Source organism: Mirounga angustirostris, unplaced genomic scaffold, assembly GCF_029215605.1.
Source record: "Mirounga angustirostris isolate CCGP_5_RB_7025 unplaced genomic scaffold, mMirAng1.0.hap1 SCAF_8, whole genome shotgun sequence".
Taxonomy (NCBI): Eukaryota; Metazoa; Chordata; class Mammalia; order Carnivora; family Phocidae; genus Mirounga; species Mirounga angustirostris.
In genome coordinates, this window is record NW_026991716.1 from 71433179 (window position 1) to 71449675 (window position 16497).

General features: G+C 37.2%; 1 protein-coding gene across 8 annotated transcripts in view; it reads left to right on the plus strand.

The window, feature by feature from the left end:
* Positions 1 to 16497, plus strand: part of DOP1A (DOP1 leucine zipper like protein A) — a 113889-nt gene that overhangs the window by 78707 nt on the left and 18685 nt on the right. For all 8 annotated transcript variants that reach the window (XR_010413684.1, XR_008505343.2, XR_006789310.3 and 5 more), the window contains exons 15-23: positions 141 to 415; positions 1643 to 1795; positions 3645 to 3745; positions 5489 to 5748; positions 7387 to 9376; positions 10390 to 10501; positions 10605 to 10787; positions 12296 to 12421; positions 15697 to 15831. Coding sequence is in view for 5 of the 8 variants with exons in the window: in XM_045867167.3 (XP_045723123.1) it covers positions 141 to 415; positions 1643 to 1795; positions 3645 to 3745; positions 5489 to 5748; positions 7387 to 9376; positions 10390 to 10501; positions 10605 to 10787; positions 12296 to 12421; positions 15697 to 15831 (3335 nt within the window). In the remaining 3 variants the exon portion in view is untranslated. The remainder of the gene's footprint in view (positions 1 to 140; positions 416 to 1642; positions 1796 to 3644; positions 3746 to 5488; positions 5749 to 7386; positions 9377 to 10389; positions 10502 to 10604; positions 10788 to 12295; positions 12422 to 15696; positions 15832 to 16497) is intronic.

Genomic DNA, 16497 nt, shown 5'->3' on the forward strand with positions numbered 1-16497 from the left:
TGAGAAACCATGGTTTTACTAACGAATCAAGGCCTAAAGGTAGAGGAGGTGCTTTGTTTTTTGAAATTAACCTGGAAGTTGGAATCTGCATGAAAGGTTTATCGTAATGAACCCTGTTGGCTTCCGTCTTTTTATTTCAGACTGGGAGCACGTGCAGCCTCCGCTGTGGCTCCAGACTCTAATGAATGCTTGTAGCCAAGCAAGTGATTTCAGTGTGCAGAGTGTTGCTATTTCTTTGGTCATGGACCTGGTGGGACTGACTCAGTCTGTGGCCATGGTCACCGGGGAGAACATCAACAGCGTGGAGCCTGCCCAACCGTTAAGTCCAAACCAGGGAAGAGTAGCAGTGGTTATTAGACCTCCCCTCACTCCAGGCAACCTGAGATACATCGCTGAGAAGACTGAATTTTTCAAGGTAAATTCTAGGAAGTACATACATGACTAAAATGGTACTTGACCTCGTTTGCTTAGCAGAGATTTTAAAGATGATAATCAGGCTTCATTGAATACCTCTTCGTATTATACTGTATAGAAAAAGATACATACCAGCTTAATCTGTACTGCTTTGCCAATCTTATCCCCAGTTTTGTGAGAGGGAAGAAGATAAGGATGAGAGGAGATGAGGATGAGGTTAGGGAAGGCAAGCATTAGGGCTCTAAAGTCACAGAGGAAATAATTACAGCTAAAAAAGAGGTAAGATCATTTACACAGTAAAACTTATTTCCCCATGATGTGGTTATGACACTTTTGATTTTCATAGAGTACAGTCTCAGCTCTCCAAAATTCCCAGGAAAAATTTTTCTAACTCTGTATTGTCTGATCATCATCTGTGGTGTATGATGCCATTCAGAAAAAAAATGCAGTTTTTTTATTTTGATCACAACAGTTAAGATGATATCCTCTACATAGAACATCAAGTATATTGGATTATATTACATCTTAAGTAGGTAGATTCTTTATATATAAAAAAAATTTTTCTTTATTTTATCTCATTTCAAGTCATTGTGCCCCACGGGATCGTTTCTCCTGCTAGATTAGAGTTGGTTTCTGTAACAGTATTATAGTGGTAAACCCTAAAAATGGTTACATTTTTTATTAATGCTATCATAGATCATCAAGTGCTGTGTTAACACATGTAACTCTGAAATACATACAACCTATTTTGTGTGTGTTAAATGATTTGGATATTTGGACTATGAATTAGATTTCATTTTGTAACATATAACCATAAATATTAAATTATATTCAATGTGGGGTTTGTATCCTCTTAAGGATAATGTATTCTAGCAACACTTTACTAAATGTAACTAAAATAGTGAAATGGGGTCTTCTCTGGGCCCTGTAGAAAGTGCTTCCATGTTTGATGTTTAAAACAATACCATTAGGGAGGGACCTTAAAAAAAAATGAAAATAATCAGTCAATCATTAAAGGTCTATCGTAAGAGTTTCTAATTGCCTGTATGACCAAAAAGTGAGCACATGGAAAGCTACACTTGTAAATTTCATCCTAGTGGCATAATGGATATTGAAGACCTTCAAAGTCTGGCCTTCAGAGGCTTGTTGTACCTAACAGGAAATGCTTGTTAAAGAAGGTTTAATTTATGGTTTCATAACACTGTCACTTTTACATCTTTTTCTATAGCATGTAGCTTTAACATTGTGGGATCAGCTGGGAGATAGGACACCTCAGCACCACCAGAAAAGTGTGGAACTGTTTTATCAATTACATAACTTGGTTCCTTCTTCTAGCATCTGTGAGGATGTTATAAGTCAGCAGCTAACCCACAAAGATAAGGTAAATTTTTTTTTTATCTTGTCCCACCCCCACCCACCCCACTCCCATTATACCAAAAGATAAAGAAACTAGGAAAATTATTGTGGCTAGTATCTGATTAGAGATTATATAAATTCTTTCAGAGTGATCTTCATGTCTTTAAAACAAATTTGTTCTGTCCTTTTTGGAAGAAAGTTCTTTGCAAAAGCACCAGTAATATGAAAAATCAAGTAATCCACAATCAGATACTGGGTTTATTTCTTGGTTCAGGACACAAATTGTGGGCAGCGATGATTAAAAAGTTGTTGCTGGTCCAAGTTCTTGGATCATTTAAAGAGGAAGCAGTGGCCTTGGTTATGGAAGTATGGATACATTAACAAATGCATGTGAAATGAAGTGATACGTGTATCAAGTTACATTTATAAGGCACAGAATGCTAATAGAGATATTATTTGCATTATAATAAATATCCAAAATAAGCATTTTGTATCCTAATGTATACGAAGTAATCCATAAGTCAGTAAGAGTAAAAGTGATAGAGTTCTGGGTGCTCCTGAGAAGAAGCTGGAATTGTCATTTTGGTTGACCTCTTCAGGCAGTTCAGTGAAGAGTGTGGTCTTCTCATGCCTGCTCTGGAACATCAATCCAAGATTTTATCAAACAGCTTTTAGAGGTGCATCACCCTAATTTTTTAAGGACTCTAAATGCTAGTGGGTTTCAATGGCCCCCCCAAAAAGGCATTGTGTAGAGTAAATGAAGCTTTTGGCAAGGAGGGAAGTGGCAAATGAAGGAGTAAAGGAGAGGAATAAAAAGTTTATTCTATTAAAATTCTATTTCTACTTTAGCACATTCTTTGAAAATTGTTTAGGAATAAAATGTTTAATAAAGCTTGCATTTAATTTCATTTGTTTACATTAAGTGTAAATCTAGGATAAATTATGTACCTGTTTACTTGTGTAGCATTTTATTTTTAAAGAAATCGTAACTTCTGAATAAATGTATTATACAATACTTTTTTTTTTTTTTTTACATGCTTGTATTGGTTGATGTACAAACACAGCCTTCATAGGAAAAGCATTTATTAGGCCTAAGGAAAAAAAGAAAGCACTCCTAACTGATCACAAGCAATTTAGACAGTTTCAGTCCCTGATTTTGGGAGGCCTTTACTTGAAGGATTCCACAGATGCTAGAGGAAGACTATAAAAATCTTGATAACTTCACATTTCCTACCTGATTTATATTAATTTATGTTCATTATCACCAAAAGCTGCTCTTTCTGAAAAATGTATTTTTCCATGGTTCTTTCCATTACTACCATAACACTTAATGTTTTCAAGATAATCTCAAAGTGATGTAATGTTTTTCCTACAGAAATAATTTTGTAGGTGTTTACATTTTTGAATCTAATAAACCAGCTTTATAAGTAATGACAGATTCATTTGAGATTAATATATAATTTCTGGGAGCAAAAGTAAATTGTATAGTGTAATAAAATAAATTTTGACTACTAAGTATTTATATTAAAATAAGAGAGAAAGTGCTTCCTATACTGAAGACATAATAACATGTGCATTACTAGTTCTTTCCATCCTCTGTTATACAGTAATGTAGAAATCTGGTTACCTAGTCTAAACTAAATTCTAATGATTTATGAGGTAGCATGAGATGATCCTTCAGGTTTAATATTTCTGCATGTATTTAAGTCTTTTTTACATTTCTACTTTCATAAAAACAGTTTATTGTGTTGTGTGTTAAGTACTATGAACATTGAGCCTAATACTGCCTCTTAAATTGCTACTTCGATTTACTAAAATCCTTTAATATCTTCAAGGGAGAATAAAATAATTTAATCTCCCATATTCCTCCTCAGAAAATAAGGATGGAAGCACATGCAAAGTTTGCAGTTCTTTGGCATCTCACAAGGGATCTCCATATAAATAAGTCGTCATCTTTTGCACGTTCTTTTGACAGGTTGGTTGCGTTTGATATTTGGATTTACAGTCAGATATCACAGTGTCTCTTTTCTTGAATCCTCTGGCTAGTTTGGCAGGGGTAGAAAATAAGAATTTACAGATTTTATAAAGAGAACTTATAAATTATTTTTTTTAATCGAAGCTATATTAAAATGCATGGCATTGAAGCACCCAGAGCCCCATTCTTTCACTAGATGACGATTCATCAAGACCCTACTGTGTGCCAGACACCATTCTAGGTGTCGGGGATACAGCAATGAATACAGCATTTTGAGTCTCTCTTCATAGTGAAGTTTCATTAAAACAGTAGATTATGTAACTGTTTCTCCAACAGTTATTTTCAATCTTCTGCCTGAAATGGACCTAATAGATCTATAGCTAAAATACTGACAGACCACTTCACGTGGATTCAGAGAACCTGTAGCTGCCTGAGAGTGGTTTTGCTACTTGTCTAGACCACTTAAGATGACTCATCCCCCAAATATGAGATTTGCATTAACTTCCAAGGAGATGCTGTTACGTGGTGGTTCAGATATTGGCACAGGATAATAGCAGTTTCACCAGCAGCTCTCAGAGCCTAGAGGAAGCCACAGATCTGACTATGCTTATAGCCCCAGCTCAGGACCAGATGTGTGCTTTACTGGACATTACTTTTTCAACAGCATCACCATTTTGAAACCATCTGCTGTTGAACTAGTACAATGGACTAGGCCCTTGGCCTACGTACTTTACATACAATTATCTCTCATTTGATGCTTGCCTTTGCTCATCATACAAACAAGGCACTGAAGGACCAGAGAAATTAAGTGGCTTACCCAAAACCACATATGAGGTCGGGTGGATAACCCACATTTGAATCTTGGGTTTTCTGATTCCAAACCACACCTCCATACCTTTCACAGGTCTTTCCTTGAATTAAGCTCATAGGTTTGACTCCTAAAGAGATTGGGTGCAGAAGAACGTGGGAGCAGTGCTGACTTGCAGGGAGTTCAATATTTGGTGACTTGAAAAGGAATATGTTGTTAAAACAAGACTAAGGTTTTGTTTTTTTTTTCTATTTTATAAAAGTAATGTATGCTTGTGAAATTTAAAAAAAAAAAAGCAAGTATATAAGAAAAGGGGAAAGACGATTTTCTCCTTTCTCATATCTGCTGAGACTGTAAGGATTAAGATTATTAAAATACTGTGGTCAACAGTTATCCTGAAGTATGACTACTTTTTTTTTTTTTTAAGATTTTATTTATTTTTTTGACAGAGAGAGACACAGCGAGAGCAGGAACACAAGCAGGGGGAGTGGGAGAGGGAGAAGCAGGCCTCCCGCAGAGCAGGGAGCCCGACGCGGGACTCGATCCCAGGACCCTGGGATCATGACCTGAGCCGAAGGCAGACGCTTAACGACTGAGCCACCCAGGTGCCCCAGTATGACTACTTTTAAAAAAGTTAATTCAAGGGGCGCCTGGGTGGCTCAGTCGTTAAGCGTCTGCCTTCGGCTCAGGTCATGATCCCAGGGCCCTGGGATCGAGCCCCGCTCAGAGGGGAGTCTCTTTCTCCCTCTCCCTCTGCTGTTCCCCCTGCTTGTGCTCTCTCTCTCTCTCAAATAAATAAAATCTTTAAAAAAAAAAAAAGTTAATTCAAAATAATAACACTTATAATAATATTGATTTAAGAAAAACTAGAGTGTTATAATTCAAGTAGGTGTTTTGTTCTTTTTTTTTTTTTTAATTATCGGTGTTTATTGTAGGTCGCTGTTCATCATGTTAGATAGCCTTAACAGCCTCGATGGTTCTACCAGCTCAGTGGGACAAGCCTGGCTGAACCAAGTGCTACAAAGACATGATATTGCAAGAGTTTTGGAACCATTGCTATTGCTCCTGCTTCATCCTAAAACTCAGAGGGTTTCGGTGCAGCGTGTACAAGCAGAACGCTATTGGAATAAGGCTCCCTATTATCCTGGAGAAGAGAGTGACAAGCATTTCATGCAGAATTTTGCCTGCAGCAGTGGTGAATATCACATGGAAGTAGAACAGCTTTATTTAGAATTAAGTTATGAAAATAAAGTGAGAGGTGAACACGGCGGTGATTGGCGACAGTGAGGTGTTCTGCATGGGGTTCCCCCGCCCCACCGCATGCCATGGCGGTGCTCATGTGGGACGTGTCAGAATGTCCTTCATCAGTGAGCACCTTAGAGGACTTGGATCTCTCTTATCAGTTGACTCTTTCAAGGGAGGAGTCAACACAGGTCTGGGCAAAGACAGTCTTCCAATTTTGATGAAAATGCCTTTGGAGTGTAATTAGCAATTTTGGTCCTGCAAGGCTGTGGAGCTACTTCACTGGGAATGTGTAATAAGTTTGTAGTGCACATTTAGCTTTCATAAGTCATTTTCTTCCTCAGTGAAATGGGGATCGTAGCACCCACCTTTCCAGGCTTCACTGTGAACATCAGATGTCGTCCTGTTTGTGACATGTTTATTGCAGACTGGCATATCCTAAGTGTTTGTTAAATATTCACTATTATTTCTTGAAGTCCACACTTTACAAACTGTCGAGTGATGCCATCTGTAATACAGTGATAATGGCCCCATAGATTAGTTTATTACACTTCAGAGACAAAAGATGCTCACATATCTCATTTGTATCTTCACAAATAACCCTGAGCAGGGAGCTGCTGCTGAGCGGGCTGTGGCTTTCTCACAGTCCCATGGCTGCTGAGTGATGAAGCTGCAACCGAGCCAGTGTGCTCCTACTTCATCTTTAGTGTGTCTCTACAGAGCCTTCTTTCCTTTCTCTGCCTTCCTTTCCACCGCTTCCCCTGAGTGTTCTCAGAGCATGCCCTACCCTGCTTATCGCCCCAACTTTGTGTTAGCATTTTACCCGCTGCAGTTCCTGCCTGTCTGCTGAATTCTCACCTTGTCTTGAGATCAGTCTCCTTACCTGTAGGGTCACCATGCTTTCCCTGAGTTTCATAACATTTGCTTGGTACTATTCATATGGAACTAAGCCTTCTCCTCTTTCTAAAAAGAATGCCCGTCAGCCTGGTATGCCCCTCAAAAAGTATAGAAATGGATGAATGTGTTTGTGATCCCCTACTGAGTTCAAACTCTATAGAGAGCAATGATGTCTTTTCCTTCTCTCACCGCCATTGTCTCCAGGTTCAGGGCCTTACTCATATTAGATAATTCATAAATGTTGAATTTTATTGAAATCAAGGAACTACATATATGTATATATATATATATACCTACTCCCAAACTACTTGAATTCTTAGAAATAGCATAGCTAAAGGGAAGTATCACACAGGGAGGAAAAGAACTAAAATTTTGAACTGCGGTAAAAAAGATACCTTATTTGGGGATAAGGGCAAATTTTTACATGGTATCTGTTTTAAATGTGTTGTTCTGTTCAATTCAGTTGAATTAATAGGCTTTCTCTTGTTGAATTGTCTTTACTAAATTCTAGTTAATAGTCATCTACATAATTTTCTAACTTAAAGGGTCTAAAATAGTAATAAATTAAAATATAATTTTAGGAAAGTATAAGTTGGTGATGAAGCTAATGATTAAAAATCTTGAATTCGGTCTACCATTTCAATTATTTTAATATGTCTTCTATTTTTCCTTTGCTATTTTCCTCATATGCCAGTAAGCCAAGTACAACTCATTGCATCTAAAGGGAATGGTGAAAAGCCGCTTACCATGGATGAAATAGAGAATTTTAGTCTCACTGTTAATCCATTGAGCGACAGACTTTCCCTTCTAAGTACCAGCAGTGAGACAATTCCAATGGTTGTATCTGATTTTGATCTTCCAGACCAACAGATAGAAGTACTTCAGAGTTCTGACTCTGGATGTTCACAGTCCTCTGCTGGGGACAATTTGAGTTACGAAGTCGATCCTGAAAATGTGAATGTCCAAGAAGATTCCCAAATGCCAAATGCGAGCTCCCCGGATGATGACGTTCAGCAAGTAGTGTTTGACCTGATATGTAAAGTTGTAAGTGGCCTCGAAGCAGAATCTGCATCACTTACATCTCAGTTAGAAATTGAAGCTATGCCCCCAAAGCACAGGGACGTAGGCCCAGGCGAAGAGACACTCCAAACTGACGATCAGTCCGCTCCACAGAGCCAGAGTGCTGTGCTGAGTAACGACAGTTCCCACTTTCTGTCTGTGTCTGCAGAGGGAGGCCATGAGTGTGTGGCAAATGGAATCTCCAGAAATAGTTCCTCACCTTGTATTTCAGGAACCACACAGACTCTGCAGGACTCTAATGTTGCTTCCGTAGAAACCAAATCTAGACAGAGGAGTCACAGTAGCATTCAGTTCAGCTTCAAAGAAAAATTATCAGAAAAAGTCTCCGAGAAAGAAACCATTGTTAAGGAGTCTGGTAAACAACCAGGAGCAAAACCTAAAGTAAAACTTGCCAGAAAAAAGGATGATGACAAGAAAAAAACTTCAAATGAAAAACTCAAACAAACCAGTGTGTTCTTCAGTGATGGCCTGGATTTAGAGAACTGGTACAGCTGTGGAGAGGGAGAAATTTCTGAAATTGAGAGTGATATGGGTTCTCCCGGATCACGGAAATCTCCCAATTTCAACATCCATCCGCTTTATCAGCATGTGCTTCTGTATCTCCAGTTGTATGATTCATCAAGGACTCTCTATGCTTTTTCTGCCATCAAAGCCATCTTAAAAACTAATCCTATTACTTTTGTAAATGCCATTTCAACCACTAGTGTAAATAATGCATATACCCCTCAGTTGTCTCTGCTTCAGAATCTCTTGGCCAGACACCGGATTTCTGTTATGGGCAAAGACTTTTACAGTCACATTCCAGTGGACTCAAATCATAACTTCCGGAGTTCTATGTACATAGAAATCCTTATTTCCCTCTGCTTGTATTACATGCGTAGCCACTACCCAACTCACGTCAAGGTCACTGCACAGGACTTAATAGGCAATCGAAACATGCAGATGCTGAGCATCGAAATTTTGACGCTTCTCTTTACTGAGCTGGCAAAAGTAATAGAAAGCTCAGCAAAGGGTTTCCCGAGTTTTATCTCTGATATGTTATCTAAGTGCAAAGTTCAGAAGGTGATTCTTCACTGCTTGCTGTCCTCTATCTTCAGCGCACAGAAATGGCATGGCGAGAAGGTGACAGGCAAGAACGTGGTCGCCGTCGAAGAGGGTTTCTCAGAAGACAGCCTTATCAATTTCTCGGAGGATGAATTTGACAGTGGCAGCACACTCCAGTCACAACTTCTTAAAGTGCTTCAGAGGCTCATTGTTCTAGAACACCGGGTAATGACTATCCCCGAAGAGAGCGAAACGGGTTTTGATTTTGTCGTCTCGGACCTGGAACACATCAATCCCCACCAGCCCATGACTTCTCTTCAGTATCTGCACGCTCAGCCAATCACGTGTCAAGGCATGTTCCTTTGTGCAGTGATACGAGCTTTGCACCAACATTGTGCTTGTAAGATGCACCCGCAGTGGATTGCTTTAATCACGTCTACTCTGCCTTACATGGGAAAAGTGCTACAGAGGGTGGTTGTTTCTGTGACGCTGCAGCTTTGCCGAAATTTAGATAATCTAATCCAGCAGTACAAATACGAAACAGGATTATCCGATAGTAGGTAAGGTTGATTTTTAACTTTATCGTTGACATCTTTCACATCATGACACAGAATTGTCCACAAAGTCACTTACCGTTTGAGTAAATAAATTAGTGGTTATCAGTAGGTTACAGAAAGTATGTTATTTTCACAAAGAACAAAATTCAGCTTGAGAAAGAGTATCGATAAAAGAATGCAAGAATGGCGGAGAGGAGTATTTAAACAGACCTTTTTTTATTCTAAGGGTTGTAATTAATTTTGATGTTCTTGACTGAGCTGGCGAAAGTAATGCAAAGCCCAGCAAAGGGTTTCCCTAGTTTTATCTGATAAGTTATCTAAGTGGAAATTAATGTCACACTAAAATTAATTTTAAGGGGCGCCTGAGTGGCTCAGTGGGTTAAGCATCTGCCTTCGGTTCAGGTCATGATCCCAGGGTCCTGGGATCAAGCCTCTCATCGGGCTCCTTGCTCAGCGGGGAGTCTGCTTCTCCCTCTCACTCTGCCTGCCACTCCCCTGCCTGTGCTCTCTCTCTCAAACAAATTTTTTAAGAAATTAATTTTAAATTAAAAATAATTGTTTTCCCATCTGATTTTATTTCTTGTTTCCGATTTTCATGTTTAGTGGTGAATTCCATCTGTATCCCCATATTCAGTTAGTCCGTCAGAAATTAGCCAGATGTTTAATAGATTAGTGTCTGGTTTATCTCCTGTATAACCTTCGCTACTACGTGTAAAGTATGAGAGAACTGCCTGTATCATTTAATATTGATATGCCTGCTTTTACATAGTTACTAGAAATTTACTGGCTATATTTATTTTGTATTGAGTTCTTTAGCCAAAAAGAACTCTAGTACAACTCACTTATTTTAGAGATTAGGATATAAAAGCTTCTAATATATGCTCTTAGTCATTTATTCCTGTACTATTTATTGAGCACCTACTATGTGCCTAGCACCTGCTGGACATTTACTATTGATAAAAACATGAACTTTTCTTTCACAGAACTTGTGTTCAAATGAATACATTTTATTTCAGGCCTCTGTGGATGGCATCAATCATTCCACCAGATATGATTCTTACTCTTTTAGAAGGGATCACAGCCATTATCCATTACTGTTTGTTGGACCCTACTACTCAGTATCACCAAGTAAGACTGCATGAATATCTGGCTAGTTTGAAAAGAATGAGGTCCAATAAGTACCCATCTGTAAACCTCAGTAAGTGATACATGTTTTTCCCCCCGATTTAAGCTTTTGGTCAACGTAGACCAAAAACACTTGTTTGAAGCCCGCAGTGGAATCCTCTCGATCCTTCATATGATCGTGTCCTCTGTGACATTGCTTTGGAGCATCCTGCATCAGGCTGAGTCTTCAGAAAAGGTCACTGTCGCTGCCTCTGCATCTGTTACCACCATTAATCTTGGAGCCACAAAGGTTAGACAATTCACACTTGCTCTGTGGAGCTCGGAAGTTGATTCCGGGACTTTCCTAAAGACTATTCAGAACCTGTGAATAATTTGAGTAGTATTTTTGACACTGCATGAATTGAGTAGTTAATTCCCAAATAATCTTAACTGTTTCATTGAGAAATGACATATCACAGAATTCACCCATTTTAAGTATATACAGTACAATGATTTTTTTCTCCTACTACATTTCCGGAGTTGTGAAACTGTCACCACAGTCACTGAACGTGTCCATCACCACAGAAAGATTCCTGGGGCCCAATTTGCAGTCACTCCTTGTTCCCCTCACTAACTCCAATAAACCACTAATCTGTTTTCTCTACATATACATTTCTTTTTCTGGACCTTTTTAATAAATGGAGTCATGTGTTACTTGGTCTTTTGTATATGGCTTCTTTCATGTGACATAATGTTTTTGAGTTTCATTCATGCGTATTATAATTTTATTCCTTTAGGACATCTTAAGTTGACATTTTAATATGCAGAACTCGCCTAGAAAATAGTTTAGCAATATGCACAGAGAGCTTTAAAAGTTTTGTAGTCTATGACCTAGTAATCTACTTTAGTAATGAATTCTAAGGTAATCAAAATTATGCAGAGATACATACATATCATTATAGACTTATGTAGTGGCAAAAAAGAGAGATCCTAAACAGCAAATATGGAAATGGTTAAATAAATTACACTTTTAATGTTACATTACATAGCTACTAATAATTGTGGTTTTAAAGAAATCTTAGTGGATAGAAAATGTGTAAAACTTCGGTGAAACAAGGACATTACGTAATTGAACAAATCTTGTATCTATAATTCTATAAAAAATTATATGCAGAAAAAGAAATTAATGTTAATAGTGATTATCTCAGCATAATATGATTAATGGTTGAGTGTCTAAATTTTTTTGTTACACTCTGGCATTTTCCAAATTTTCTACTTTATACTTAGAGGAAAATTCTATTTGAAAGCATGTTATACAATGTCAAGTTGTTGAATTGATATCCCTCAGTTACCTAATCTTACTCTTAGACCTGACTCCCTAGATCGGGGAGTAATGGGAGCACAATTGAAATTAGGGGAAGAGGAAGGGTGGAAACTATTTTAAAATTTTACTTAAGTACTTACGTTTAGATTAAACTATGCTTTTCCGTTGTATAATTTCACTTAAATATAAAACACTCCCTTTCCTTTTTAAAGGAATCTACTAATTGGATTTCATATATAGTGTTTTCCTATTATGTCATATAGACTCCTGCATTTGGCTGACTGGCAGTTGTCATTTTATAGGGTTTTTTTTTTTTTTCTTTCCCAGTTAAAATAACCATGATTGCCTCCTTTAACACTATTAAAGTGTCCTCTACTATTATTTGGGTGGCAAAACATGAAAGCACTATATAGTATTTAAAAAAAAAAAGCTAAAAGTGCAGTCTATTAATGTTCCATAATTTTTAATTCACTTGTTTATTTAAATTGTTTTAGAACTTGAGACAGCAGATTCTTGAATTATTGGGCCCCATTTCAATGAATCATGGTGTTCACTTTATGGCTGCTATTGCGTTTGTATGGAATGAAAGAAGACAGAACAAAACCACCACCCGGACCAAGGTACATGTTTAACTGTTTGGTACTTCTGTTGTGTCGTTTGAGAAGCAGTGAGTATATGTGAATTTTCAATTCCCCGTTAGTTGCAGTGGGCCTGGGGTGGGATGGGGAATAGAAAAGCAGTAGTTTTTCTACAGGTATAATGATGTATTTACTGCCCAAATGTCTTAAATAAGTATAAAAAGCATCATTTTATGGAAAAAAAGAAATTCGTATATTAACTCTATTTGAAATAGAAAAGTTAACATAGTACAGGGTATTTTTTTAAATGTTAGTCATTCAGGGTATGGAGAGTTTTCATCTTGACTAGATTTTCATTAAGACATAGCTTAAATAGTTTCTAAATGTAATCCATATATTGGCTTAACTGGATTATATATGTGAAATTTTTGCAACTTTGTGAGTTCGAAAGCTCAAAAATGTTCTATATTGGAAATAGTGACTCATAAGAATATTAAGGCTATTAAATAATTAACATTCACAGAAGATACATGATTTATCTAGTTAAAGGTTTCTGATCTGTTATTTTTGTGTTGATTTCACATTACATATATGTTGAAGTTTCAAAAGGAATAAAAATAAATATGACATTTTTTACATGGATTCAGTAACAGATACTACATTAGACAGAAGTAAAATCCTTAAGTATTTAAAATCAGTCAAGGACCTGTGGTTTGTTATTAACAAGGCATAACGAACACATGCATTTTTCTGTGCTCTTTCAAAATTGAGAATAAAAGGATTTAAAAATGCATAAACCCACAACGACAAAAAATTGAGAGAGTTGACCACAGAAAAATAAGAAGTGTCAGCAGAATTTTACGAGAAGAAAAAAAACACATGTCTGTGTGGTAACTGATTTAATAGAGAAAATTGATAACTAAACTGCTGCAAGAAAGGAAGCAGTTTCCACTGTAAAACTATAGATGGACTCTGGAATTCGAAGTGTCAGGTACCTCTAAAGGCACAGGGTTGGAATGCGGCTGAAATCTGGAGGATTGATTGAAAATTTATATAAGGAGCAGCTGGACAACTTCTAGATCCCTTTTCCCCAGCTCAAGCAACCACCCGCTCTTAATTAGCATTAAGCACCCAAGCAGGAGATTGGAGTCAAGTTTGCCCTGTAAAGAGTTGGTCAAGAAAGGCTCTGAACCCAAGGGCACAAGATTCACACAGGTACATTAGACTTCATGGTGAAAACAGGAGCATTCGCAAAAAGTTTATATACTGAAAACTGGGCACTAGCCTCACCCCAGTAGGTAGCAGGAAGCAGTATGGCCCTTAGGTAGGAATTTTGAGGATTCCTTCTGGGAAGATGACCTGACCAAGAAAAAAGACATAGCTACTAAAGTTTTTGAGGCTACTAACAAAACACTAGGCTGCAGTCACCACACAGGGAGGCCTCCCTGCCCACTGGTCTTGCACACAAATGCTTGACTTATCACTTTTTAATTTCTTTTTCAAAAGCAATAATAGCAGAGTTGTTACGAGCACAGACTTTGAAACCAAACTCTTACTTTACTAACTGTATGACCCTGAGGTAGAAATACTACTTCATGAGGTTGTGAGAATTGGAAGAATATAGATATGTGGCACTTAGAGTAATGCCTGGCACTTAATAAGCACTCTGTAAATATTAGTCGTATTATTATTCCTGACATTTAAATATGAATAAAGAGCCAAGGATTACCAGCCACATGAAGAAAGCCTCTACTATTGATAGACAGTGACCAAAACAACTAGATAAAGTCAAAAGAATCAGTGCAGGTAACAGAATAACATGTAAGTAATAATAGTGATGCCCTTGCAAGAGGTGAAGCTATATTGCATCCATGATATAAGAAGATTCTAAGAAAGACCTTTGCAAAAATTAAAATTTTTCTTGGATATAAATTTTTTTTATAGCAGAAACGAAACAAAATCAGTACAAGTGTTGGAAGAGAAAGTGGATAAATACCAGAAATAAAATATAAACTTAGAGATATGGGAAGTAGGGGAAAGGAGATCAGAAAATTAGGAGAGTGATACTGGAGGGTCAGTATCTTTTTTGCAGAAAGAACAGAAGAAATGAAGGGAAAAAATATTAACGAAATGGTACAAGAGAATTCTCCAGAAATGAAGGAAATGAGTTTCCACAGACACTATGAAAAGAGATTTACACAAAGATCAGCATGCAGTTTCAGAACACTAGAGATCAAAGATCTGAAAATCTTAAGAGAAAATACTGTTCCTATTCAGTGGAATCATGATAAGACTTATCAAGAGCAGCACTGGAAATTGTGATGGGAAAATTAATTTCAACCTATAATGCCTTATCCTGTCAAACTGTCACTCAAGGCATTTTGAACCATGCAGTATCTATTTTTTATAAAGGTATTACCATCAATTCACCCTTTCTCGGCTACTGGAAGATGCATCTCCATTAGAGGAGGAATAAACCAAGAAGGAAGAAGACACGGGATCCAAGAATGAGGGGTTTGGACACAGAAGACAAGGAAAGGGAATTTCTAGACTGATGATCACAGAAAAGATATCAAGATGTTACTTTGTAGCAAGCCTAGGGAGTACCAACCCAGGGTGGAGCATAAAGACCTCTAACAGATGTCTCAAGGGAAAAAAAAAAACAAAACAGGAAAAGGGTAGAAGATTAATTACCTAATATATTCGAATATGTAATAAGAGGTTTACAGTTGTTGGAGTAATTTGGGGATGAATTTATGATAGAGATGGAGAAAACCAAACAAAAATAAAGCAGTTTATTAACTCTAGGAAAAAGAAAATGTAAAAGAAATGTAATGACAGTATAATACACAGTACAACCGTAAATAGTTAATGAATATTAGATATTGATTTAAGTAAAATTGTGACATAACTATGTTGGGAGGTAGGGAGAGAAGTGTAGGGGAGCTAAATTTTTGTCTTCTGGTGTAGGAAGTCAGTAGGAAATTGAAAAAAAAAATCATGAAATGGGGGAAAAAAAGCTGTGTATCACTCAAATAATAGAAAAGAGCTAAGAGTTGAGCAGGGTTGCTTTGGGAATGTGAGATATAGGATAGGACACTGCTATCTTTTCTTGTAAGGCTTATTGTCCTATTTGATTTTTTGAAATGATGTATATACATTGTATTGATAAAAATCTATTTTTTTACCTAATCAAGAGACTTGCAAAGTCCTTTATATTAAAAAGAGCCCATGAGATATTCTCTTAATCCTGTGACTTCTCTTAGAAGACTTATGTACCCACCTACATACAGAGATACAATGATGTGTTTACCCAGGTCATTCCTGCAGCGAGTGAAGAACAGCTTCTACTAGTAGAACTGGTTCGCTCCATCAGTGTCATGAGAGCAGAAACCGTTATGCAGACCGTGAAAGAAGTTTTAAAGCAGCCCCCAGCCATAGCCAAGGACAAGGTAAGAAGAGCTTTTCTTTGCATTTATTGACAATTCTGTTTCAAAAATGATGCTGGGAGGTAAGATATTTTTTTGTACAGCATTGTCCTTTTACAGATTGCAGAGAGGAAGGCATGTTGGCCTCACACTACTGTAATCAAAACATTTATCAGTATCTGCAGTGACTGCTATTGTGATCATTCCCATAGCCGGTGAAGAGCCATTCACTGCTTAGATCTCTTATGTGAATGTCTAAGGCCGTTCAGACTTGTATGACCGAATTCTTAGGGGAGGTTTTTCTGGTCATTTAAAGGAAGAACACACAAGCCAGAGCCCAAGGTCGGCTGATCTCAGTTGTTGCCTTATTATTATTATTATTATTATTATTATTATTTTACAGCTTCTTTATTGCTTTCTCTCTGGAACGAATGTCCAACATTTTGCCGTAACCTTAGTTCTAGTCAATGTCATTTCTTGACCATGTACAAACCCGTGCTTGGCAAGGGCTACAGAAAATGAATAATAATATAGTAATAATAATACAATACAGTAATAATAATACATTACTCACAGCACATTGTCTCTAATTAGGCAGATATAAAAGTCTGCAAATGAGTAAAATTATGGACTTCTCTACTTTCTTCTTTTTTTTTTATTTTTATTTTTTTTTAAAGATTTTATTTATTT